Source organism: Nannospalax galili, unplaced genomic scaffold (assembly GCF_000622305.1).
Source record: "Nannospalax galili isolate Female #2095 unplaced genomic scaffold, S.galili_v1.0 scaffold612, whole genome shotgun sequence".
NCBI lineage: Eukaryota > Metazoa > Chordata > Mammalia > Rodentia > Spalacidae > Nannospalax > Nannospalax galili.
The window spans coordinates 251,526-279,090 of NW_008333388.1; the positions used below are offsets into that span (position 1 = coordinate 251,526).

Below are 27,565 nucleotides of genomic sequence, written 5' to 3' on the forward strand. Positions count from 1 at the left end.
GTAGCTTTTTTTTCCTAAGCCTTCCTAAATGTCATGCAGCAGCTAGGAAATCAGCAGCTGAACTTGACCCCACATCCCTGCTCATGGGTCAGGAATCAAAGAGCCTTTAGCAACACTTAGGAGCTCATCTGCTCACGGTCATGTTCTGGAGGGTAGCCTCACAGGTGCCCAGGCAGAGCAAGTCAGACGGCTGGATTCCCTGGGTGCAGTGGGGCCACGCCCACAGCCTGCCATTTCCCCAGGGCACTCATCCAGTGCAGGTTAGGCCTTCTGGGAGGCCACTGTTGATTATCACAAGACCTGCAGAGGGTTCTCACCATTACAGGTGTGCGATGCTCTCCAGTGGAGCGTCAGCTCTGTGAAAACACTTGGCAGCACAGCATCCTGCACTGTGGGACAGCACCTGGCAATCTGCTTCACTGTGATGTAATCGTGCAGGGACATGTCACTGATCTGCATGTCATCCCTGCTCTACACCCCAAAAGCTTGACATCTGAGGTCTCTACTACCACCCATGTAGCTGTCCCGCATTCAGTCATCCTGGAGGCACACTGAGAGAGCACCTCTGGCACAGAGGACAAGCTGGAGTCTTATGGCCGCCAGAAGTGTGGCAGTGACTGGACCTTGTCAACTCTGTGATTTTGTGACCAGGCTGACCTTTGACTCTGGATCCTCCTGCCTTAGCCGCCTGAGTAGCTAGATTATAGGCTTGGGCCACACACTCAGTTTAACTATATGGTCTGAAGTTCTGTAACTTCCCAGTCTTCAGTTAAGAGTAAGTGCCTGGGACTGGAGAGATGGCTCAGTGGTTAAGAACATGTCCTGTGCTTCCAGAGGACCCAAGTTCGGTTCCCTGGACCCTCATCTGTAGCTCACAACTGCTTATAACTCCAAGGACTCATTCTCTTCTGGCCTCCTCCAGCACCTGCACTCATGTGCACATATCCTGATTATATACACGTAATTGAAAATAAATCAGGCTCTGGAGATGGCTCAGTGTAGATAAAGGGCACTTGCCTCCAAACCTTGACTCACATGTAGGGGAGAACTGTCCCAAAAGTTGCCCTCTGCCTCACGTGTGCCTCGGAGCACCCTTCCCCTCAATAAATAAATGTGAATTTAAAAAATAATAAATCTTTTTGAAAATCAGTGCAGTCTCCAGAGGTTATTCTGTAGATTATGCACAAGGGTTAAGCAGTATCTGGAGTAGGAAAGCACACAAGGGAAAGTCCTCACACTAGGTGACACCAGTGTGGGGTAAGCTTCCAGTGAGGGGTGAGCCTCCAGTGTGGGGAGCCTCCAATGTGGGGTGAGCCTTCAATATGGGATGAGCCTTCAATGTGGGGTGAGCCTCCAGTGTGGGGAGCCTCCAGTGTGGGGAGCCTCCAGTGTGGGGTGAGCCTTCAGTGTGGGGTGAGCACTCAGTACCACTCAGCTCATCTAGAGTATCACATGAGTCTGCTATTCAGTAGTAAAAGTAAGCCTAAAACAACTTCCACTGTTTTCAGTGTTTCTCACAAATCACCATCTTCTGCTAGCGGAGATCAACAGACAAGAAGGGCCGTCTCTGCTCACCCCAAGCAGAAGGGCAGGTATGCACTCCCCTCCTGAGACCCTGATCCTAGGAGAGGAGTCATCAGGCCAACCCAGCAAGCCCCTGAGGCCACCATCACAAAGGGTGAAGGCATTTGTGCATTAAGACCTTTGCTAGTCTGGAATGTAGCCAGGCAGCACAGCACTTGCCTAGCACAAGCCCTGGGTTTCATCCCAGCACCACAAAACAGGAAGCCGTTGCTGCCAAATGAAGGTGACAGGAAATAACACAGAGCTTTATTTTCAATCACTGTTCTCGTTCACAGAGGTGCTGCTGACAACCAGATGGGACACCTGAACTGTTCAAACATCAAGTCAAATACTCAGCAGAGGAGTAAACCAGCAGCTTTTCATCACACCACTGGGCACACCTCCCTGTCCACCCTGGAGTCTCCAGACAATGGAAAGCATGGGGCAGGAAGCTGGGCAGCACAACCTTCTTGCGGCTCCGCCCTCATCCTTGGTCCTTCCAGGGAGAAGAGGCAAGAAAACAGAGGACCTTAAATGGACCAGTTTCCAAAACACAGCAAACTACCTGAAAAGTGGCCTGGCAGCCCAGCCCAGCTGTTCCCCACAGGTGCAATCCCTCAGAGCGGGTTTTCCCAGCCCAGTGTGAGGATTTTGACACCTTGGTGAGTGGGATTATATCAAATTAACTGAACTAAACTAAGCATGGTGGTGCACACCTTTAATCCTAGAACTCAGGAGGCAAAGGTAGGTGGACCTCTGTGAGATCAAGACCAGCCTGGTCTACACAGCCCCAGCTGGCCTGGAACTTGCTATCTCAAAAAAACAAAACAAACAAACAAACAAACAAACAAACAAACAAAAAAACCAAAAAACCACAAAAACCCTAACTGAACTAGAAAAGGTAACCATCTACCCTTGTGATGGTTGTGCCTAAGGCATAATCCAGTGATACCTCCAGACTATCCCTAGCCTCTAATCCCATCCCTGCCCACACCCTCCTCTCAGGACACACAGGCATCTGGGTCCCCAAGGCTAAAGTCCCATGGAGAAGGCCAAGCATTTTAGGAGTACTCTTCGGATGGCAGTTGGGGCTGGCATTGCGGGCACCACCAGGTGAGCCTCTGGAATCCACCTGGAGGCCCGAACATCTCCTTCATGACCTGATGCCCTGCAGGGCACTGATCCTTCTGGTAGATCTGTGTGTGCCGTTCCTTGCCCTGGAACTTGTCCCGAAGCCAGTCTACACTGAACTCTACCACGTGATCCACGAGGGCCACCAGACGGGAAGAACTCAGGAGTGAACCCAGAGAGAGGGGATGGATCCCTGCTCTGTACAAGGCTTCATTCTTGATGATGTTCCCTGAAAACAAAGCAGAGAGAAGATGAAGGCAGGAAAGACATTCCACGTTGGAACCACCCAGAAGTAAACAGAGCAACTGGATTAGTGTGACAGCAGCAGGATGCGTTAGGCAGACCTGACAACAGCCACAAGCTAGACTTCTGCGGGCCCCTCTCAGGGCTGACTCAGCCCTTGCTTACTGGAAGGCTGTTGTGCAGAGTGTAACACAGGCTGTAACGAAGGCCCTATCCCTGACTGAATTTGAATTTCACCTCAACCACGTCCTCCTATGAGGCCCTTGTGAATTCCTTAGCCTCTCTAAACTTCAGGTTTTGAATCTGTAATATAGGCATCCCTCATGTGATTTGGTTTTTTCTCTTCTGAATTTTTGAGACAGGAGCACCCTGTAGCCCCAGATGGCCTGAAATTCACTATGTAAACCAGGCTGGCCTTGATCTCAGAGAGATCTGCTTGCCTCTGCCTCAGGGAGTGCTGGGACTAAAGGTGTGGACCACCACACCCAGCCCTCATCTGATTCTGATGAACAGTAAACAAAGATTCAAACAATGCTAAGGGTGTGGCTCAGTGACAGAATGCTTGTCTAGGATTGGGCTCATTCTCTAGCATGGAAGAAAAATAGTACCTCATATATAGAATACTCAGTAAGTATAAGTAATCACAACATCAAACACGATGAGTGTTCTATAGAAAGTTTAAGAGGCATTGCTTTTCCTACTCCGGCCTCATTCTCTGAAGTGAGCCTTGACCCCTTCTTCCAGAATCAATACCTTTCTCTCTTCCTAACCTCCATGCAGGGCTTTTTCTAATCTCTGCTAGGTGCTTCACAATGTTTTGTCTTTGTTTTTGGTTTGTTTTTGAGACAGGGTCTCACTATGTAGACCTGGCTAGATAGGAATTTATGTAGACCAGGCTGGCCTCAAATTCAGAGAGATCTCCCTGCTCTGCCACCAAAGTGCTAGGATTAAAGACATGCACCACTATGTCCGTCTCAATCTATTTTTTCCCTTTTTAGTTTTCTGAAACAGGATCTCACTATACACATTAGGCTGGCCTCGAACTCACCACCTGCCTCTGCGTCTCAAGTGCTGGCACTACAGGTGGATGCTACCACCCCTAGCAACAATCTTCGTTGGAGACAAGGTCTTGTGTAATCCAGGTTAGTTAGCCTCAAACTCACTATGTAACTGAGGCTGGTCTTGAACTCCTGATCCTCCTCCCTTCACTCAAGTGGTGGGATCAAGGTGTATGTCACCATGCTGCAGCTTTGTCAACACAGACGGATGGCATCAGCAGTCAGTTGTGGGTAAAAAGAACATCTGCCCACCTGGTACCAAGAACTACATGCCCTCCTGGGCCAGCTAGTTAGCCATTACACATATTCCAAATCTAGCTCTTCTTCCTACCTGGGAATGCTTAGCTTCACCGCTTGAGTCTCCAGAGCAGAGATCTGCTTTTTCTCATGGCTTCTAAGAACCTGGAGCTGACCTGACTCCTGCATAGCTTTTGACAGCAGGAAGCTCCATTGTCCAAGGGTAGCACACACTAGCAGAAGCACTCCTTCCTTTCTCCTAATGACTGGCAGGACTTCTGTTCCCAGAACATCCTAACCCAGGGCCTCCTACATGAATTAGAGGATGCCAGTGTACAGAGATTACCCCTGCCTATTAGAAGGTCACATTCTATAATGTATCACCAAGAGGCTCACAAATGACAGTCCTATCAGGATATGAGTGCTCAGAGAAGTGAGGACCTGCCTAATCCAAAGTCTCAAAACCAACAGTGCAGGCACAACTGGGATGGGAGTCCTCAAGTCTTGTGACTGCTCTACAGATGAGTGACTTTTCCATTAAGCAACTCTGTGAGGCTCCTCCCTGACCCATCGGTCATACCTAACCCTGAGAAGTATCTCTGATCCAAAAGCGTGTAGCACACAGGCTGAGCCCGGCTCAGAGCCTCCAAGGCCTGTCCTCGATGGAACTCTGCAGACAAGATGTCACAGGTGGGCTCAACCACTGGGGGAGGGCTCCAAGACATCTGGCAATTATAAAATGCCAGGAAACCACCACCACCGAAGTGCAGGACCAGCCTGAGAAGACAGAAGAGATCACACATTCAGAGTTTTCACATACAGTCAGATCGCACAGTGCAACTACCACTGTATAATCAATTCACACGTATACAGTGACCACTGTGCAATCAGTACGTGCACACACAGTATACACATGCAAACAATTATCAGTGTACATCATCATTCAAGTAGCACTGTATAATCAGGTCATGTGTACACACAATGGTTATATTACAGGTGTTCTGGTTAGCTTTCTATTGCTGTGTTAAAAACACTGACCAAAAACAACTTGGGGAGGAAAGGATTTGGCTTATAGCACACAGTCCATCATCAAGGGAAGCCAAGGCAGGAACTCAGGGCAGGAGCTGGAGCACAGGCCATGGAGGAATGCTGCTTACTGGCTTGCTCCCCTGGCCTGTGCTCAGCTTGCTTTCTTATACAATACAGAACAACTTGCCCAGGGGTGGCATGACTCACAGAGGGCTGGGCCCTCCCACATCACTCAACAATCAAGAAAATATACCACAGACATGGCCACAGGCCGATCCAATCAAGGAAATTCCTCAGTTGAGGTTCCTTCCACCCAGGTGTGTCAAGCTGACAAGTGAAGCTGTCCAGTACAACAGGTCATATTTACACATGACTACCATTGGACAGATCACACATACATACAGCTTCTACTCTAAAGTCAGGTCATCTGCACATCAACAGTCTGTACGAGTGTTGATCAACCTGGGACACTAAGGTCTCAAAAGAAAAAGGATGACTGTCAGACACCTAAACATCTTGGGAACAAATGGAATAATTTAAATAAAACATCCATATACATTTTTTCTGATTATATTACAGCAATGCATGTTGATTGAAGGAAACCTGGAAATCAGCAAGGTCTAAATTCAGGTGAGTGGCTACTTAGAAAAGGAGATGGGCTCATTAGTAAGGAAGATGAAGGTCCCATTTCAGTCTCAGGCCAGCTGCCCAAGAACACATTCCTACACACACAACCCTGGCCTCTTGGATGCTAAGGGCAGAAAAGAAACCTCACACACTTTGATAAGGAAATAATGGGATACCTTGTAGGGGCAGCTAATCTGACGAGAGCTGTCTCCACTCCAAGACAGAGAACCTGACTCCATGTGTCTCACCTAGTTAGTGGACCAGGGAAGGGCAGAGGCCACTTCAGAAAAGCCAGGAGCTAGGCACTATGGCATACACCTAAAACCCCAGCATTCAAGAGGCTGATACAGGGGGATTAGGAATTCAAGGCCAGCCTAGGCTACACAGGAAGACTCTTGCCCTAGAGTAACCCAGCAATATTTCTTTTAAAAAAAAATTTTTTTTTTTGGTCTTTCTGAGACAGGGTCTCCCTGTAGCCCCAGCTGTCTTGGAACTTACTATGAAGACCAGGCTGGCCTTGAACTCACAGAGATCCACTTGCCTCTGCCTCCCAAGTGCTGGGATTAAAGGCATGCGCTACCACACCTGGCTTTTAAAAATATTTTTAACTTTTAAAATGTATTTATTTTAATTTTACGTATATGACTGTTTTGCCTACACATAAGTGCACCCATGTCATGCAATGCCCATGGAGACCAGAAGAGGGTGTCGGGTCCCTTGGAACTGGAATTATAGATGGTTGTTAGCCACCATGTGGGTGCTGGGAACCAGACACAGGTCCTCTGCAAGAGCAGCTAGTACTCTTAACCACTGAGCCATCTCACCAGTCCCCCTTTTTCTTAAATTTAATTGTCAGAGCTGGTGAGATGATTCAGCCAGTAAAGAAAGGCGCCTACCATCAAGCCTGACAACATGAGTTCGATCTCCAGAGCCTACACGGTAGGAGAAGAACAGCACCTACAAGTTGACCTCTGACCTCCACATACACCATGACACGTGTGCCCACACACATATACGTATACACACTATAAGTAAATGTCATAAAAATATTTTTAAAGGTTGATGTAGCTCAATTCTAGAGCACTTGATTAGCAAAAATCCCTAGCACCACAAAACAGAACAACCCATAAAATTTATAAAACAGAATAATTGTGGGACTCTTAGTAGAGGGGATTTTTTTTTTTAAATTTTATGTGTATGCGTGTATTGCCTGCACATAGGTAAATGCACCTGTGTCACGCAATGCCCGTGGAGGACAGAAGAGGCTGTCAGATCCCCTAGAAATGGAGTTACGGACAGTTGTTAGGTGCCATGTGGGTGCTGAGATTCAAACCCGAGTCTTTTGCAAGAACAGTCAGCGTTCTTAACTGCTGAGCCATCTCTTCAGCCCCTAGAAGGGGAAATCTTTAGTGAGTAGGAAAGTTACAAGTGACTACTGACTACATAAAGTGCAAAAAACTCTCATATGTGGGGCTGGAGAGATGGCTCAGTGGTTAAGAATACTGACTGCTCTTACAGAGGACCTGGGTTTGATTCCCAGTACCCACACAGCGCCTAACAATCGTCCATAACTCCAATTCCAGGGTGACACTGGTGTACTTACACACATGCAGGCAATACACTCATACACATAAAATTTAAAAAGAAAATCTCAAATGCCAAAATGCTTCATTAACACACTCAACGGATACATGCTAGCCTAGAAATAATCCTGCCACCACAGGCTACCAGACTTTGTATCCAAAAGCTTCAAAAGGATTGCTAGTTAGCCCTGGGCTGGTGAGATGACTCAGCAGATAAAAGCACTTGTCATGTGTTTGGTGGCAATGTCTATGAGGCATTTCCTTAATTGCTAATTGATATGGGAGGGCCCAACCCATTGTGGGCAGTGTCACCTCTGGTCACTGCTGGACAGGCTGAGGCTGGGGCATGGTGGTGCACACCTTTAATCCCAGCACTTGGGAGGCAGAGGCAGGCAGATCTCTGTGAGTTCGAGGCCAGCCTGGTTTATGTAGTGAGTTCCAGGTTAGCTGGGGTTACAGGGAGACCTTGTGTCAAAAAGACTCAAAAAAGAAAAGAAAAGAAAAGAAAAGAAAAGAAAAGAAAAAAGCAGGCTAAGCACAGGACAGAACAGTCAGAAAGCAGTGTTCCTCCATGGTCTGTGCTTGAGTTTCTGTCTCTAAGTTCCTGCCTTGAGTTCCAGCCTTGATGATGGACTGTGAATTGCAAGCCAAATAAACCTTTTCCTCCCCAAGTTGGTTTTGGTCAGAGTGTTTTATCACAGCAACAGAAAGTTAACTAAACTGAAGTTGGTAACAGGGCTATTGCTGTGAAGAACCTAACCATGTTGCTTTTTGGAGGCATGTGGAAGACGTTGGAAGTTTGAACTAGAAAAGTGGTTGAATGCCGTAAACAGGGCTTAATGGACTGTTCTAGTAAAGGCCCAGCTTATGATGTTGCTGAGGGAGATGGAAATAAAGACTTAAATAGCAACTTGGACATTTTGGCAAAGAATCTGGCTGCCATCTGCTTGGGGCCTAAGAACTTGCCTGAGGCTAAATTAACAAGTAATGGACCAATTGCTTTGAAGGAAATTTTAGACAGCCTAATGCTGAATCTACAGTGTGGTTATTGATGGTGAATACGATGCAGATTTATAATGAAAAAGAACAAATGGGTCAGAAAGAAATACACAATGTACAGTTTGGAGAGAAAAACAGAACTAGTAAGTTTAATGTTGGGGCCAAGGGAGCCAAGGTGTTCTGGAAGAGAGGCTCCATTTTTAAGACTAGAGCCATTGTGGGGACTCCTCCAGATTTGCACCAAATAATGGAAAGAGTACTCTCAGGGCAAGACGCCCCCCCTACCCAACTAAGCTTCCAACTTGTGAAAAGGAAATGGTCTAAGGAGGTTTCTGCTCCTAGAAAACTACAACATACAAAAGAAGCTGCAAATGTGGTCCAAGGGGCCAAGGCCCATCTCAGGCTTGCAGCCTAACTAGGCAGTGTCATTCACACGATGCTAGTTTTAGAGACATGAAAGATACAAGAGCAAGAGGGTCACAGATTCTTTCTCCATGGTTTCAGAGAGCTATTGGGGCCAGGCAGCAGAGAAGTCCCTGTGAGGAGGTGGCCCTGGGAGGCCAAGAGGCTCCGAGAGGCCACTGCATGCAGCTGAAAGATCAAGCCTGGTTTGTAGAGGAGATGCTAAGAGACTGGAGATGCCGGAGCCATGAGACCTCTGCCAAGAAGAGCTGCGTACAGGGACTGGTACAAGCCCAAGACAGAGGTGCATTTTGCAGGCAACAGAGCTGAGGGGCTGAGCCATCTAAGTACCAGACAGGTAGGATTTGGTGTTTGCCCTGCTGGTTTTCGGTCTTGTTTTGGTTCATTATTTTACTATGTCCCCTGTGCTGGATAGCTTTAGTATCAACTTGACACACCTGGGTTGAGGGAGCCTCGATTGGGGAATTTCTTCCATTGGCCTGGCCTGTGGCCATGTCTGTGGGGCATTTTCTTGATTGTTGAGTGATGTGGGAGGGCCCAGCCCACTGTTGGTGGTGCCCCCCCTGGGTGGATGGGCCTGTGTTGGATAAGAGAGCAGGCTGAGCAGGGGCCAGGGGAGCAAGCCAGTAAGCAGCATTCCTCCATGGCATGTGCTCCAGCTCCTGCCTCCAGATTCCTGCCCTGAGTTCCTCCTACCTTGGGCTCCCGGATGAACTGTGACCCAAAATATGTAAGCTAAATAAACCATTTCCTCTCCCCAAGTTGGTAGTGGTCAGAGTATTTTGTCAACGCAATGAAGAATAAACTAAGACAACCCCGCTCCTCCCTTTTGGAATCGGAATGTGTATTCTGTGTATGTTGGGAGTATGCAGTTTGTCTTTTTTTATTTTACAGAGGTTACAGTTAGAGATTGCCCTGAGTCTCAGAAGAGACTCTGGAATTCTGAAGAGTGTTGAAACTGTGAAAGACTATGGGGACTTTTGAAATTCGACTAAGTGCATTTTGCATTATGATAGCATGGGCTAACAGGGGCCAGGGAGTGGGACGTGGTGGTTAAAATGAGAAGTGTCCCCCACAGGCTCCAAGTATTTGAATAGCTGGTCAGCTGGTGGTGCTGTTTGGGAGGTCTGGGAGTCACTGGGGGTGGATGTGAGAGTTCCCAGCCTTGCCCCAACTTTCAGTTTCTCTCTCTGCTTCCTGTACCTGCTTGAAGATGCTAACTCTCAGCTTCTGCTCTGGCTGCCTCCTACCACGCCTCTCTTGACTGATGGATTCTTATCCCTCTAGAACAGTGGTGAGCCCTATAAACTCTCCCTTCTATAATCTGCCTTGGTATTAGGGTTTTATCGCAACAGCAGAGAAGTAATTAGTACACTGTGCATGCCTAACCTGAGTTCAGTTCCCCAGGACCCGAAGTAGGAGAGAACTGACTCTCAAAAGTTGCCCTCTAACCTCTACAGGTGTGCTGCAGTATGCGTACACCTGCATTAACGCCCATGCCTATTGCACACACACACCTGCATTAATGTCCATGCCTGTTGTATACACACACCTGCATTAATGCCTATTGCATACACACACCTGCATTAATGTCCATGCCTGTTGTATACACACACCTGCATTAATGTCCATGCCTGTTGTATACACACACTTGCATTAACGTCCATGCCTACTGCACACACTCACACATAAGTGATTTTTTAGTTGCCATCAGTTACGCTAACAACCCAATCCTAGGAAGAATTGAACAAAACCAGTCATAAGAATATTCATTCTCTTCTACCAGCAAATGGGAATTGACTCTGAGGAAATAATCCTAAAGCTTTATGTACAAACATTTTCTCTATGTTCACAAATTTAAAAAATGGGAAAACCCTGTCCCTAAGTTCAGTGCACTAAGAGCCCAGACATAAACTGTTCTTCCGAGACTGCCCACCCTCAAGCGTTAAGTTGACACGGTCTACTTTACACAGTCTACGGTGCATAGTCTGGTTTCCATTAAGGATGAATATGACATTGCCTTGTGCCTCCTGGACAGGAAGGTCTGGACGTTCCTCTGAGTATGACTCCACAGCCTAGTACCATTCCCTGCCACAGTGGGGCCGTGACCACTGGACACCCCACAAGGATGCCTGCACATGTCACACCATTACCTCGGCACAGGGTCCCTCCAGTCACCTCTCTTGTTAGCTTTCTTCGCTCTAGAGAACTCGTTCACCCAGATGCTGCCAAACAAACCGAACCTGACCTCCAGCCACTTCTGGGCACCTGCTGCAGGGCTGTGGCCCCCAAGATCATCAGGGCTATCTGATCCTCTGGGAATGGGTTCCCCAGATCCAGAGGGGCGTGTAGAGGTTTCCTGGGCATTGGGAACGGAGACTGGCTCTGTACACACGGCCTCTTCTAGCCATGCTCCTCCTTCAAGAGGCTCTGGCGGTGGGTTCCTACCAGGTGGTTCCATCTCTTCATTAGGATTGAAGCGAAGGAATAATTTTTTTCCATGCACCTAGCAAAAAATGAGCATGAATTAAGCCTCTAGAGACCCAGACAGGGCCCGAAGGCTTCAGTTACCTAATGACAGACTGCTTCCTTCTCCGCACCCAAAGTATCACCAAACCACCAAAAGGGAAGGTTTCCCTGCCTTTGATCTTTTGTTCCAGTGATGTGACCAGTTGGTGTAGAGCGTTCAAAAGACCTAGAAGCAACTGGGGGAATCAGATTAGCCATGAGACAGGCCTACATCAGACATCAAGTACACCCAGAATACTGGAGACCTGTTCCTAAAGATTCAGAGACTTGCTAAAAGATAAACACAGTTATTCTTTCATGTAATTCATGATGCATTTTTCTAGGCTAGCATGAATTAGCATGCATGCACATGGCATGAGCACACAGCTAAAAGAGAACACAGTAAAATCCAGGAGCATCCCCTGCCCCTAGCAAATTGGACCTGGCCAAAGCAACAACCACAAGAGAACTCAAAAACAAACAGAAAAACATGACCAAAGTATAATCTGATAGCATGGGGGCTTCCACCTGTAATCCCCACACTTGGGAGGCTGAGGCAAGAGGATCAAGAGCTCGAGATCCGGATCTTCCTGTTCCACAATCAGGCTGGGATGAGCTGCTAGAGTTCCCTGTGAGTCTGTCAAGTGTACCCCTCGCCACTCATTGAAGAAGCTTCTTTTTACAACAGATGGAGACTATTACAAAGTTCCACAGCTGGTCACACACAGAGAATAAGTGTTGTGAGGTGCCCAACCCTAACTGACACATCTATAATGCAACCTCTACACTTAAGGCTCAGGGAACATGGTGGAACAGGGGGGCACAAAGAATACTAATGTGTTTCTCAACTCTCACTAGAGAAACTCCGTCATGCAGCAGAGGGTGATTAACTCAGTCACAACTGGTCAAAGTGCAGAGACTAAGAGACTGCAGAGCGCTTGTCCCCAAACAGGACACCCATATTGAACCTGCATCACCCGAGGCTCAGGGATCATTGCAGAAGAGGAGACAGAAAGATTGTAAGAGCCAGAGGTGGTGGATGACCACAAGGAAGCAGAGTTTTTTTGACAGCTGGGAAGTTAACTCATATGAACTCACATCAGTAGTGACAGCATCAAAGTCCCATGTAAGCTCAAGTCATACAGAATTCCCAGCATAGACGTGGGGAGGTGGGAAAGAAATCCCAACCTTAGCAGAGGAACTTCTGACAACCGAGAGCTGCTGGGAGAGGAGGGGCCAGTTTTCTTTAAGGATATGACACTAGATAGGTTAACCAGAGTTCAGTGCATGGACCCACACCATAGGGCATTCGGGGACACAAACCTGGCTCGATAGATCTTAATATATAGGACAGAGTACATGAAATCAAGTGGAGGGCAGGTAAGGGAGGGGGTCTAAATATATTGTGTGAAATTTTGTAAAAACAAATCAATAAAAAATTTTAAAGAAGAGTTCATAGGGCTGGAGAGATGGCTCAGCGGTTAAGAGAACTGACTGCTCTTGCAGAGGACCTGGGTTCAATTCCCAGTATCCACAACCATCCATTTATAACTCCAGTTCCAGGGTATCCAATGCCCTCTTCTGACCTCGGGGGCAATGCATGACATAGGTGCACTTACACACATGTAGGCAATACACTCATACATAAAAAATAAAAATGATAGATAAAATTTTTTTTAAAAGAGTTCAAGATCTGGGTTGGCAAGAAGGCTTAGCGGGTAAAGGTGCCTGCCAAGCCTGGTGATCTGAGTTCAATCTTCGTGATCACATGGTGGAAGAAGTGGACCACTCTTTCAAACTGTCCCGATTGCCACATGCACACCATGGCATGCATGCTCACAGATACACACACACACGCACGCACGCGTGCACGCACACAAAATAAAATAAAATTTAAAATTTTCCTTAAAAAAAAAAAAGAGTTCCTGGCCAGCCTAGACCGTATCTCTAAAAATCAAACCACCAAACAAAAATTGACACTATAAGCAATAAACATTAAATTTTGACACAAAACTTGATCACTGAACCAAACCATAATATACGAAGTCAAAGATTTACCATATCTCAAGGAAAATTATTTCAGTAAAAGAAAATGAAAATGGGAAACGTACTGAACTGTCACAGCTGCGTTGCTGTCCTCTGCTTTCCTGTTGTGAGTCCCTGGAACCTTGCACACGCCACACCTGGACTCCAGGATGAAGCGCTGCATAGCAGAAACCCAGGCAAGCTCTCAACAGCCAAGTCCCGTGACACGGTGCTAGAAATGTGCTGCCACCTTTCTGACATCAGAGGTGTCATAGGCTGCTGCTCTGCCACGGTCCCCAGCTTGTGAGCTAGTAAAAAACAAGTCCTGTGGAGGTCTCTGGAAATCCTCTTCCCTAAAAGCATCACCTGCTTGAACAGCCCCAGAATAAGTTAGCCACAAATCTGAGCACAGATTACTCTCTACCACATATGGGAACTAAATTAAGAATAAATGAGCAAGGAATCAAGTGGACATATTAGGATTTGCTCTAGAAAATACTTTTTTGTATAAATTTGTGCTCAATGAAATGATTCTGATTAAAATATCTGTCAAGACAGGCATGGTGGCTCACGCCTTTAATCCCAGCACTTGGGAGGCAGAGGTACGGTTCAAGGCCAACCTGGTCTACAAAATAAGTTCCAGGCCAGCTGGAGCTACAGGGAGACCAAAAAAATTTGTGTGTGTGTGTGTGTGTGTGTGTGTGTGTGTGTGTGTGTGTGTGTGTGTGCGTGCGTGTGTGTGAAATGCCCTGCAGGGTCAAAATAGCCACAAGTCAAAAATCCTGGTGAGGACATCCTCGGAGCCTCTCCAACTGTGGACATTTCTAGTCTTTAGGTTCAGGTGACACTGCAGTCCCTTCACTGCTAACTCAACTTACCAGGTGCACACAGGTGACTAAGACTCCCTCTGTCCCTCTAGGCACTTAACATTGAAAAGTGGAGGCAGCCAAAGGCCCACTAATGACTGAGGAATAAACAGAACACACTCCATAACATGGAAGATCACTGGGCCTTAGGAAGGAGATGCCACACCTGGCAGAGATGCTGGCTAAAGGAGAGGTGCCAAGTATAAGAACGCAGTCCTGCATGGCTTCACTAAGAGGCAGAGAGTCACCTTCAGAGACAAAGGTAGAATGGAGGTGCCAGTAGCTGGGGGAGAAGAGGGAACAGTTACTGAACAGCTGCTGAGGACTTCAGATGGGAAAGACAGAAAGCTTCCAGGAAGCTATTTGACAAGGTGAAGATACTTAACTATTGAGCCACACCCTGCTAGAAAGTTGGTTAAGATGGTACATTTTGTTAAGCATTACCAACAAGGGATCCCTGGGACAAGCGAACTACAGACTAATTGGAATGGGGAATTCTGGGTTAGGCAAGAGACTGTGCTCAATAAAAAGGTGGACAACAACTGGGGAAGATATCTGGTATCAACGTCAGACTCCCACATGCACGTATACACACGCATACATACACCTGCACACATACACACAGACACATTCAAATATACATATACACATACATGCATACATCACACACATACACATAAAAAATATAGAGATTGGGTGTGGTAATGTGCACCTGTAATCCCAGCACTTGGGAGCTGCAGACAGAAGGATCAAAGTCCAAGATCATCCTCAGTTACACATTGAATTCTAGCCTAGCCTGGGCTACATGAGTACCTGTTTCAAACAAATAAATGAAGAGCCAGCGATACATACACAGCTTAGTGGTCAAGTGCTGGCCTACCATGTGCAAGGCTTTGAGTTCAATCCCCTGCAAAAGTAATTTAATTAGGGGCTAGAGAGATGGCTCAGTGGTTAAGAGCACTAGCTGCTCTTGCAGAGGACCTGGGTTTGGTTCCCAGCACCTACACAGCAGCTAACAACCACCTGTAACTCCAGTTCCAGGGGAATCCAATGCCCTCTACTGACATCTGAGGGCACTGTACAACATGGCTGTACTTACACACATGCAGGCATTACACTCACATACATAAAAAATAATTTTTAAAAATATTTAATTTAAGCCGGGTGTGGTGGTGCATGCCTTTAATCCCAGCACTGGGGAGGCAGAGGCAGGCGGATCTCTGTGAGTTCAAGGCCAGCCTCGTCTACATAGCAAGTTTCATGCCAGCTGGGGCTACAGGGAGACCCTGTCTCAAAAAGCCCAAATTTTTTAATTTAATTAAAAAATAGAGGACAAGGAAAGAAGTAAGGAGGTTCTGAGGGACAGAAGGTGAGAGGGAATAAACAGATACAAAATAGAGACAAGAACGTGGAGAGAAGCGTGGTGAGCACCAGGGCACAACGGTCCACGTGGTATGTGGAGAGTGAGCCTACACAGGGCACTGTGAAGAAAGTGGAGGTGTGGAGATCCCCAGCTGACGGGACAGCAGAAAGCCTGATATGAGGAGGTGGACACTGCTATCACCACTCCCCACAAAACAGCCAGCAGGGCAGGCACAGGGCCGTTCCCTCACACACACCCAGCAAAGAGACACAGTGCTCATCACACACACACCAACTGTTGGGGACCCCTGCTGTTCTAGGTCGTAGTCTCTCCATGTCCGGATAGCCGCAAGCCGGCTCGGCGTTCTTATGCAGACACTCCCTTTGTCAGCGGGGCGCCTTCCCACTCTCTTCCTGACTCACCTTTGAAGTAGCCATCACAGATACATGTCCTCCGGCATGAAACTGCCAGGTTTTTCAGGCAATGTCTGACAGCATGGCAGAAGCCCACCACCACATGTAAATGGGGCATCCTACAAAGCACCTATCAACTAAGGCTTTTGCTACTGCCCCCACACTATAAATATCCTGGTTTCCCCCTAATTAATCGGAGCTGAATGACTAAGATCTGGAGCTGAGCTGAGTCACTGCATAAAGGAGCTGTATCACGAGCTGTACCACTGAGTCTGACTGAGCTGTGTCCTGTGTCTTCCTGCCTACGATTCAGTCTCCCCGGAGGGGGCTGTCCCTTCGTAAACAACCACTCCGAAGATCTTGCTTTCGCCGTTCTTGCACCTCCCCTCGTGACCCGGTGGCCGACGGATCGCGTCCATAGAGGGAGCGCCGGCAGCTTGGTACGGAACCCGCCCCGGCAGCTGACAGCGGCCGTCAGAGCCGCCAACTCCCGGTAGCCGCGGAGAGCCAGGGACCTGCACAGCAGAGACCCGACAACCCACCGCACCCCAGTGGCGCGAGCGAGACCGGCGCCACGCCCAACAGCTGGTGCTCCGAGATCCCCGTGCGCCCACAACCAACGAGACACAGTGCCCATAACACATACCAGCAAAGAGACGCAGTGCTCATCACACACATACCGAGATACAGTGCCCATCACACACATACCAGCAAAGAGACGCAGTGCTCATCACACACACACCAGCAAAGAGACGCAGTGCTCATCACACACACACCAACAATGAGATGCAGTGCCCATCACACATACCAGCAAAGAGACGCAGCGCCCATCACACACACACACACACACATACACACACACACACACACACACACACCCAGCAAAGAGACGAAATGCTCATCTCACACACACCAGCAGAGACTCAGTGCCCATCACACACACCCAGCAAAGAGACACAGTACTCATCACACACACACCAGCAATGAGACACAGTGCCCATCACACACACCCAGCAAAGAGACGGAGTGCCCATCACACACACACCCAGCAAAGAGACGCAGTGCTCATCACACACACACCAGCAATGAGACACGGTGCTCATCATACACACACCAGCAGAGACCATCACACCCACACCCAGCAAAGAGACACAGTGTCATCACACACACACACACACACACACACCAGCAATGAGACACAGTGCCCATCACACACACCCAGCAAAGAGACGGAGTGCCCATCACACACACACCCAGCAAAGAGACGCAGTGCTCATCACACACACACCAGCAATGAGACACGGTGCTCATCATACACACACCAGCAGAGACCATCACACCCACACCCAGCAAAGAGACACAGTGTCATCACACACACACACACACACACCAGCAATGAGACACAGTGCCCATTACACACACGCAGCAAAGAGACACAGTGTCCATCACACATACACACCCAGTAAAGAGATGCAGCGCCCATCACACACACACACACCCAGCAAAGAGACGCAGTGTTTATCACACACACACACACACACACACACACACACACACACGTGAATGTTGTATGTATTCATGAGAACAGGTGGTGACACCAGATGCTGAACTTGAAGTATAAGTTTTGCTTGACACACACACCAGCAAAGAGAGAGACACAATGCCCATCTGAAAAACAGCAGGCAGAACAGGATGGTAACATACATGGCACAGCCAGGACCTAGCCTGCTGAATCCCATCCACTCTGACTCCAGATGAGACTGAGGGTGGGAGGCCTCTAGCTGGGGTGAGGTGGTGGGGTCAACCTATAGCCTCCACATACATTCACATACACACAGATGCACACTGGCTCACATGTACACTGCCTCATGTGCACACATGATCATGTACACACATGCTACCAAAAAAAACAACCCTCTCTCCTCCCCTTGAGAATGAAAATATATATTATATAATAATTATATATATATATCTCACCCAACCTTCAAGGTCCACCCCAAGTCCCACCTCCTCCAGGCCATAAGAACCTCTCCCTCTATGCTGAGGCCATCACTGGGGGCTCCGATCCTCCCCATTTTCCATACTGGAGAGTTTTCCTATGAAGATATGGCTCTTTCCTTTCCAATCCAAAGCTGCATCCCTCAAGAGAGGGGACCCAACAGAGGGATGCCGATCACCACCAGTGAGCTCCCAGAGGCCCATCCTTAAGCCTCCTCAGGGCCCCACAACACAGATATCTGCCTTTGTTTACCAGGAAATCAGCTCCAAATCCAGCTCTAGCTTCCGTGCCACACACTCATCTGTCTCCAAATCCATTCTGTGACAGAGACCAGAACCAAGGGACTTAAACCTTTCAGAACAGTCTCTACGAAGAGGCCATAAGCCTAAAGGTGGAAAGACCCAGACTCCTAAACTTGGACAACCCTGAGCCTCAGTTTCCAAATATTAGCTACAGGTAAAAGAGTTACGAGACATCTTCCACTTTAAGAATCATTCTGTATGAGGACAGTGTGTGTATGTGCGTGCGTGCGTGCGTGCATGCGTGTATGAAGTGAAAGAGAGCTAGCAGTTTATCAAGTACATACATATTTCATGCCAGGTATAAAGTCTACTCTCACAAGAGTTTTAACAAGTAGATGTTTTATCCTCATTTTACAGTTAAGACTTAGAGCCATGAAACTGAAAATTTGTTCCAGATCACACAGCTAAGTAGCAGCAGAGCCCAGGTGTTACCGTGTAAACATCCACCTCACGACTCCTATGTACAGTTGCCTGGCTAAGTGACAGGGATGCGAGACTGAGTGGGATACAGCCTTGCCCTGTTTCTGTCTCTCCAACAAGGAGTGACTCAGCAATAAGGGCAGAACACGAGGAAACAGAATGTTCTGGAAGCAGAGAAGAATCATTTCTCAGGCATCATAAAGCAAGCTTCTCAGAGGACAAGATGGCTAAGCATAATCCAGAAGAGAGACTAAAATGACCATGGTAAACTGAGGGAGGAAGGCAGAGATGAGAGAAAAAAGGGAAAATCTGAGCTGCAGGTAGCTGCTGTGAGTAAAGACTGACTCGAGGCTGAGGACAAAGGCCAGAGAGACAGGCAGGGTCTGTCCACAGGAGCCCCTGAACCCCCTGAAGGAATTCTGACTCCCACTCAGGACGATGATGAGCAAGTCTGAACCTGGATCTTCAATGGCCTTTATTCCTTACTTCCCAGCTGAACTGTGGGAGTAGCAAAGCCCCACGTAAGACACAGAGAGCTGTCGGGAGCTCTCCAGACTATGCATGGGGGTCTCCAGCGTGTGCCTGTGCGCCCTTCACTGCCCACAGTCCACCGTGACATTTCAACTGAAAGAGGAGGGCCACACGGAGTCCTCACATGGCTATCCAGTGCTCACAAAAGGGACAGGACAATCTTGGATGGATGTCTCCAAGGGAGGCAGAGGACATGGTGAGGGAGCCAGCACACCTGAGTAAGGCCCAGAATGTCAAACTCACCTGGGTATCCTGGAGCCACAGAGACTGGAGGGTGGCAGGGGGCATCTTCTTACTGCTGCCCCCTGTCCTGACCACCTGCTGGCCCACAAAGGGGGAAATGAGATGGTGAAACTTCCTCACAGATGGCCCCTCTGGCATCCCTGTGGGCAGAAACGGGCAAGGGAGACCAATGACTCAGCTTGGTTCTCTCAGTACGGCACGCCAAGGAACCAATTTGGGCCATCAACTTTAGGAGAATAAGTGCCCAGAGCTGGGGATGGTGGCTGTCTTAGCTAGCTTTTCTATTCCTGTGACAAAACACTCTGGCCAATACCAACTTCCGAAGGAAAGGGTTTATTTGGCTTCATCTCCTGGGTCACAGTTCATCACTGAGGGAGCCCAAGACAGGAACTCAGGGCAGGAACCTGGAGGCAGGAGCTGAAGCACAGGCCATGGAGGAACACTACTGAAAGAGGAGGACTGCATGGAGTCCTCGCATGGCTGTCTAGTACTCACAGAAAGGACAGAACACTCTGGCTTGCTCCTCTGGCCTGCTTTCTTACACAACAGAGGACAACGTGCCCAGGGGTGGCACTGCCCACAGTGGACTGGGCCCTCCCACATCACTCAACAATCAAGAAAATGCTCCACAGACATGGCCACAGGCCAGTCCAAAGGAGGCAATCCACCAGTTGAGGCTCTCTCAACCCAGGTGTGTCACGCTGACAACTAAAGCTATCCAGCATAGTGGCATCCCTTTAATTCCGTCACTCGGGAGGCAGAGGCAGGCAGACTGCTACAAGATTGAGGCTGAGACCAGGCTAGACCATAAGTTCCAGGCCAACTAGGGCTACAGGGAAACTGCCTCAAAACACACACACACACATATATATATATGTCCCAAACAGAGCCTGACTGGGGTGGGGAATCAGATGACAGACTCCACTGGGGCAGGTGAGGGCCAGCTTTGCAAGGGTTTCTCTTCCAGGCGGATCACATTTCTTCCCACATTAAGCATTAGTCATGTAGAGGGCAACTGTCCATTTCAATGGCATGGACACCTTAGTAGTCAGCCATTTTTTGTTTATTGGTTTTTTTTTTTTTTTTTTTTTTTTTTTTTTGTCTTTTTGAAGCAGGGTCTCCCTGTAGCCCCAGCTGTCCTGGAACTCACTATGTAGACCAGGCTGGCCTTGAACTCACAGAGATCCTCCTGCCTCTGCCTCCCGAGTGCTAGGATTAAAGGCATGCACCACCACACCCGGCAAGTTTATTGGTTTTTTTGAGACTGAGTCTTACTATAATATGGCTCTGGCTGAACTGGTATATGTAGCCCAGGCTGGCCTCAAATTTACAGTAGTCCTCCTGCCTCAGCCTCCTGAGTGCTGAGATTATAGGCATGCACCACCACATCCTGCTCATTATATTTTGCCTGGTGTATTAGGCCCCTAACTCACCACACTCTCTGTCCTCCTCTCTCCCCATCCCACCCCCAGATATTCCAACCCTCTACTGCTGGTTTCCTCTCACTGGGACCTGGCCCTCCCAGGACAACACCTTGGGTAGGACTACTGTGCACTAGAGTTATGAGACCTCTTCTCTAAGAATGGCGTGACCTTTCTGGCCCCAGTGCAGGCAGAGCTCTGAACTTGGACAAGTGCAGACACCAGCCATGCAGGAAGACCATCATCAGCTTTAGTATTAATGTGCCTGAGGGCTGAGAAGTGGTGTAAAAGCCTGTGACTCCCATCTCTCCCTGTTCCCAATCATCCAGTCACCAAGAGCCACCAGGATGAGCCCATCTGAGGGACTGCATCCTGGCTTCAGTAAGCAGGAGTTCCCCACCCTCTTACTCAGGGCTCTACCACCTGAGACTTAGTAGCACAAGGCTCCATAAATTACAATGAAAATTAGCAGAGGTATCCAGCAGGTGGTAGGTATTATTTGTGTTTCTAAAACACATTCTGTTTGGTTTAAAAAAGAATCGCACTCTGTAGCTCAGGCTGGCCTTGAACTCCTCAACAATCCTCCTGTTTCCATTTCCAAAGTGCAGGTGCTACCACTGTTAAGTGTGAGTCACCATACCCAGCTAAAAACATTTAAAATTTACATTAAGAGACAGGGTGCCCCAGAATCCCACATATTCTTACAGCTTTATTACAATATATTCAAGAAAACTATTTTTCTTTTTGTTTTTTCCAGCTGGCCTCTAACTTACTATGTAGCTGAGAATGGCCTCCATCTCCTGAGTGGGGCATTACAGGCCAGCATCACAGCAGGCATCCCCACTCTGTTTCTGCTTAATCCCAGAACACCTTGCACGCTAGGCAAGCACTCTACCAACTGAACTAAGTCCCAAGCCTCTCAAAAACGCTCCTCTTAAACTCCACTGTGCCTTGGAGTCTCAGTCACATTCTTATAAATATAAGTTTTCCTGCTCGGACATTCCACGGAAAACGCTGGACTGGAAAGTGTTCAGGCATGGCTGGCCCTAACCAGCTAAGCTCAGAGGCCTCTGGGCCTCCTACAGAAGCTGTGGAAAAGCCTGTCTCTGCAATGCACCTTAATCTTAAATCTCTCAGCTCAGGGTTGGAGACCACTCTGCGGTGAAAAGCGCTTGCTGCCCTTGCAGAGGGCAAGACTTCATGCCAGCAGTAAGGCGGGCTCACAACTGCCTGTAACCCCAGCTACAGGGGATCTGACCCCTCACGCCCTTTCTGGCCTCCACAGGAACCTGCACACATGTGGCAATAAAGAGAAATTCAATAGTTTTTAAAATCTCTCAGCTCAGGGACTGCAGAGATGGCTGAGCAGTTAAGAGCACTGGCTGCTCCTGCAGAGGACCCAGGTTCAGTTCCCAGCACCCACATGCCGGCTAACAACCATCTCTAACTCCCGTTCTAGGGGATCTGACACCTTCTTCTGACCTCCCTGGGCACTGCACGACACGGGTGCACTTACATGCATGCATGCAATACACACACACACACACACACACACACACACACACACACACACATCTCTAACTCCCGTTCTAGGGGATCCGACACCTTCTTCTGACCTCCCCCGGCACTGCACGACACGGGTGCACTTACATGCATGCATGCAATACACGCACACACACACACACACACACTTAAAAACCTCTCAGCTCCAGGCGGCGTTTCCCATGGGTCTTTTGGTGGCGAGGAGGAAAACCTAGCAGAAAGATGCAAACCCAGCCCTGCTCAGCCCAGGTCGCCAGGCTGGGAAGGAGGGGGCCCCGCTGGGGTCTCCCGGGAGAACCACTGCTTTTCCCAACCCCAGGCACAGCGAGAGGGGAGGAGGGGCGGGGAGGGTCGCGACTCTCAGCTCCTGGCGGCGTTTCCCATGGGTCTTTTGGTGGCGAGGAGGAAAACCTAGCAGAAAGATGCAAACCCAGCCCTGCTCAGCCCAGGTCGCCAGGCTGGGAAGGAGGGGGCCCCGCTGGGGTCTCCCGGGAGAACCACTGCTTTTCCCAACCCCAGGCACAGCGAGAGGGGAGGAGGGGCGGGGAGGGTCGCGAGGGCCGGGGAAAGCAGGTCACGTGATCAACAAACAGCCGCATTGGTCCGGCAGGGAGCGTCCTTAGGAGATGCTGCTTAAACTAACTCTCCACACTAGGAAAAGAGGTGCTGACAACGTGCACGTGCGTGGCGAGTGCACCCGCCACCCGTGCGTGCCCAGGCTGGTCTGCGAGCCCGGGCAGGGAGGACTCACCGGCTGGGAGTCGGGCCCGGGATACAGCTAAGCGGTGCACCGGAGCCTGCCCGGCTGGAGCGGAACTCTGCCCCCGGGACGCAGGAGGCGGGGCTCGCCCGGAGTGGGCGGACTCTTCCGGGCCACCGTAGGAGGAGCTTCCTCCCCGGACTCTCCCGAGCCACCCAGGTACCGGGGCATCCACCCTAGAACCGGAGCATCCTCCCCCATCTCTCCCCGGCCACCCAGGTACCCGAGCATCCTCCCAGGGGTGGATGGGAGGCTGCAAGGTCCTATCCTGGCGTGCTGGAGGCCTCGGAGGGGTGCTGCGCGCTCCTCCTGGGGTGAGCCCCTGAGGCGCCCCGGCGGGGTGCAGGCTCCTCCCGAGGGAGGGGATCTGGAAGCCTGGGCCCCGGGCTGTTAAGAGCTAGTAGAGGACGTGAGGCACGTTTATCATCTCACTGAGACTGGTAGAGAGAAAAAAAGTTACAGGCCTGGTGTGGTGCCCCACATCTGCAATCCCAGCACTTGGGAGGCTGAGGTAGATTACCCAGGAGTTTGAGGCTAGCCTGTTTACTCAGAGAGGTTAGGATATACAGTGAATCCTAGTCCCCCAAACCCACACCAAACAAAACTAAAATTAACACACACACACACACACACACACACACACACGAAAGGTCTGAAGGAAATGAAAGTTAAATTGAAAAGTCTGTCTTGGCCTGAACCACCCAAGACCAGGCTAACTTTGTTGTTGTTGTTTGCATTTTGAAACAAGGTCTCACTATATAACCCTGGCTGACCTGGAACTATATAACCCCAGGCTGGCCTCCGACTCACAGAGATCCGCCAGTCTCTACCTCAAAAGTTCAGGGATTAAAGGTGTGTGCCACCACACTGAGCAGCTTGGCCTGTAATGTTTTTAAAGAGTTGGGTACTGGGGCTGGAGAGATGGCTCAGCCTTTAAGAACACTGGTTGTTCTTGCAGAAGACCCGGGTTCGAATCCCAGCACCCACATGACAGCTAACAACTGTCTCCAGTTCCAGGTGATCCGACAGCCTCTTCTGTCCTGCGTGGGTATTGCATAACACTGGTGCACTTACCTACATGCAGGCAATACAGTCATACACGTAAAATAAAAAATAAAATATTTATAAAAAAAAGTCTAGCTGGGCGTGGTAGCGCACACCTTTAATCCCTGCACTCAGGAGGCAGAGGCAGGTGGATCTCTGTGAGTTCAAGGCCACCCTGGTCTCCATAGTGAGTTCCAGGACAGCTGGGGCTACAGAAAGACCCTTTCTCAAAAAAACCAAAAAAAAAAAAAAAAGTCTAGAAGTCTAGTAGAATCCATCTTATCTTGGGCTTTTCCCTAAAAAAAATAAAATAAAAATGAAGAGTGAGATGCTTTAACTTTACATTATTTCAGTATTGTTATTTGGAGTCTTACTATATGCTTTCACTTTTCATATTTTGTATTGTGTATTAAATTTTTATTTGAAAGAATAAAGGTGATAATAGGTCATTCAAAGACAAATATTGTTAGTGTTTGGCGGGGCAAGGAGGACAGCACTTTGCAGGAAGTCAGCTAGGGCCTTTGGCAAACTCTGGGAAGGTCTTCAGGAAGTGTCGAGGATGTCAGTCCCTGGACCCTGGGAGGATTTGGCCAGCACGAAGAGATAGCCCCAGCCCCAGGGGCTTGACCTTCCAAAGTGCCACCTGCTGGAGGTCCAGGACAGGAGATAAGGAGACGAAGGCTTAGGGAAAGGCCTTGGGTATCTGAGCTGGAAAGGACCAACTAAGGCACAGAGGGTGAGCTTGAGGGCATGGGCTTTGCAGGAAGACATTCCCACGTTCTGTATCTGGCTTCTTCAGAGAATAGCATCTTTGGTAAAATTCAGTTCACAGCCAGATGTGGTGGTGTATGCCTTTAATTGAAGCACAGGCAGAGACAGGTGGATCTCTGAGATCAAGGCCAGCCTGGTCTACATAGTGAGTAACCCCATCTCGGAAAAAAAGGATGCACCGCACTCCTGTGTCACTTCCTGACCACCCTCCCCCTCCTCTTTTTGTAGAGTGACTGTGTTGGATGGAAGCTATAGCCAGAATCGTTGCCTCATCTGGATGAATCAAAGCTCTGCACCTGAGTTGTCTTCTGACCCAAGGGACTGTGCACCTGAGGAAAGGTCCACAGCCTGCTGCTGTTATTTATGGCAGCTAAACAAGCCAGTCACAGTATTTGAATTTGTTCTTTAAATGCGGTAACTATACCACTATAGACATAAAGCCTCACCTCTCAAACTGTAATATGTATATGAATCACCCAGAAACATTTAAGCACAGATTATGTGAAATCTGTAGCAAGGCTGGACATTTGCCTTTCCAGCAAGCTCCTAGGTGGTGCTGATGCTGCTCATGCAGGGACCACACTTCGGCGGCCGGGGCTTAGAGGACAGTGCTTGGCAGTTCATATTTATTGAAGGAATGCTTGAGATTTTAAGTCAGGAAATGCTCTTAAGCTCTAGAATGTTAGACCAGGCTGTGCAGATGTTCCCCCGCTTGTGAGTTTTTGCTCTTCAAAGTTGGAATTCTGGAATTCAAGAAACACCTGGGTCTTGGTTCTGTACTTAGCCCTGTAAAGAATTTTGTAAAGTGACTTAAAATTCATTAACCACCAAGGATCACTGTGAAAGAGGGGTGTAAAGCTTGTAAAGACCCAGAGATGGTGGATGACCAGAAGAAATGGAGTTTTCCAGACAGCTGATCAGTTACACATATGAACTCATAGCAATGACAACAGCATGCCCAAGTCCCATGCAAGCTCAAGCCAGACAAAATCCCAGCACAGATGTGGGGAAGTGGATAAGAAACTCCAGCCCTACCTGAGGAACTATTGGCAACCAATGGCTGCTGGGAGGTAGAGAGTCAATTTTTTTAAGGGTGTGACTCTTAGTAGGTTAACCAGGCTCCAATGGATGGACCCCACACCGAAAAGTATCTGGGACAAAAGTTTCATTCTATAGTTATATATATATGTATATGTATATCTTTAATATGTATATTATGTGCGTATGGATGTAATAGAATCTATAGTCATATGTATATTATGTATATTATATGTGTATGGATGTGTATAATAGAGTACATGAAATTGGGCTGGGGGTGGTTGGGGATGCAAATGGGGGAGGGGATCTGAATTTGACCAAAGTATATGAAATTTGCAAAAATTCAATAAAAACTCATTAGCCATATGTCTGAGAACATGATTGTAAAGATGTACAAATGTTTTTCTGAGGGCGGCTAATGTTATTAGCAGTGTCTGACTGGCAGAAAGGCTCAATAAGATCAATAAACAATGCTTTTTATTAGCATTGGGGGCTGATCTCGGATTAACGGCTTGAAAACTCATGCTGTAATGAATGTGGAAAGGGAGAAGGGGATGGAGGCATCCTGTCCTGTCCCTGTTCCCGTCGTGCCCCGCCCCCCGCCATGGCGAATGCGTGAACTCCAAGCACGTGCCTACGTGTGTCTTCCTAGAACTGTAGGTAAATGGTCCGGCTTTACACAACTTCTCTAGGTGACAGGATGAGAGAATGTGGACCTCCAGCTGATCTCTGAGACCCACATGATCTGTCTGTGAACTGGAAGTCTGTCCCAATCTGGGCTTTTTCTGTTCCATTCAAGTTTACCAGGCCAGCTGCCAGAGACCTTTGAGACACTGATTTTCCATATTCTTAGTAACTTAGCTCACTGAACTCTCATAGAGTCTAGGTTTGTACCCAATGGAAGGAAGGGAGAGATTAGCAGAAATTCTCCAGCCCTCATAAGCTACACAGGAAGCTTGTTCTACCAAGCACCAGAGCACATAGACAGAGTTTCATGTAGCCAGGCTGGCCTTGAACTCACTGAGTAGCTGAGGCTGACCTTGAATTCCTGATCTTCCTGCGTCTTCCTCCATGGTACTGGGATTACAAGTGTGCTTAACCACACCTGGTTTATGCAGTGCTGGGGATCAAACCTAGGGCTTTGAGCACCCTAGGCAAGCACTTTAACCAAATGAGCTACATCCCCAGCTTAAACTTTTCTCTTTATAATTATAATTATCTCAGATGTTTTGCTATGGTTAGGAAAAGCAGATGAATGTAGTCAGTACATGGAGCTCTGGAGTGAGAAGTTTATCTTAATGATTCTCCAGTCCTGTTTGGTACACGTTCAGTGAATAGAAACTTGTGGTCATTACTATCAGCCCAGCCAAACACAGCCACAGCTAAATTGGTTACTGCCCAAAAGTCAGGACCATTGCATTCTGAC

At 48.4% G+C, this 27,565-nt stretch overlaps 1 protein-coding gene across 5 annotated transcripts; it reads right to left on the minus strand.

Moving 5' to 3' along the window:
- Positions 1-1,802: 1,802 nt before the first annotated feature.
- On the minus strand, positions 1,803-23,368 carry Neil2 (nei like DNA glycosylase 2). Of its 5 annotated transcripts, none has more exons than XM_008828089.3 (5): positions 23,278-23,368; positions 19,564-19,703; positions 11,047-11,399; positions 4,813-5,009; positions 1,803-2,923 (listed from the first exon to the last, which is right to left on the minus strand). In XM_008828089.3, exons 2-5 carry the CDS (start codon positions 19,699-19,701, stop codon positions 2,625-2,627), a joined length of 987 nt encoding a protein of 328 aa, XP_008826311.1. In that variant the 5' UTR covers positions 19,702-19,703; positions 23,278-23,368; the 3' UTR covers positions 1,803-2,624. The 5 variants fall into 5 exon arrangements, with proteins under 5 accessions (XP_008826311.1, XP_008826310.1, XP_008826312.1 ...); XM_008828088.3 differs by lacking the exon at positions 23,278-23,368 and adding an exon at positions 22,684-22,865; XM_008828090.3 differs by lacking the exon at positions 23,278-23,368 and adding an exon at positions 22,676-22,865.
- Between the last annotated feature and the right edge of the window lie 4,197 nt (positions 23,369-27,565).

Coding starts and splice junctions, on each gene's coding strand:
- Neil2 (XM_008828087.3), bottom strand. CDS start 21,797: ATGCCCCACTCAGGAGATGGAGGCCATTCTCAGCTACATA. Junction 19,704..21,757: donor AGGCCATTCTCAGCTACATA/GTAAGTTAGAGG, acceptor TTCTGCCCACAG/GGATGCCAGAGGGGCCATCT. Junction 5,010..11,046: donor TGGAGGGACCCTGTGCCGAG/GTAATGGTGTGA, acceptor CTGTCTTCTCAG/GCTGGTCCTGCACTTCGGTG.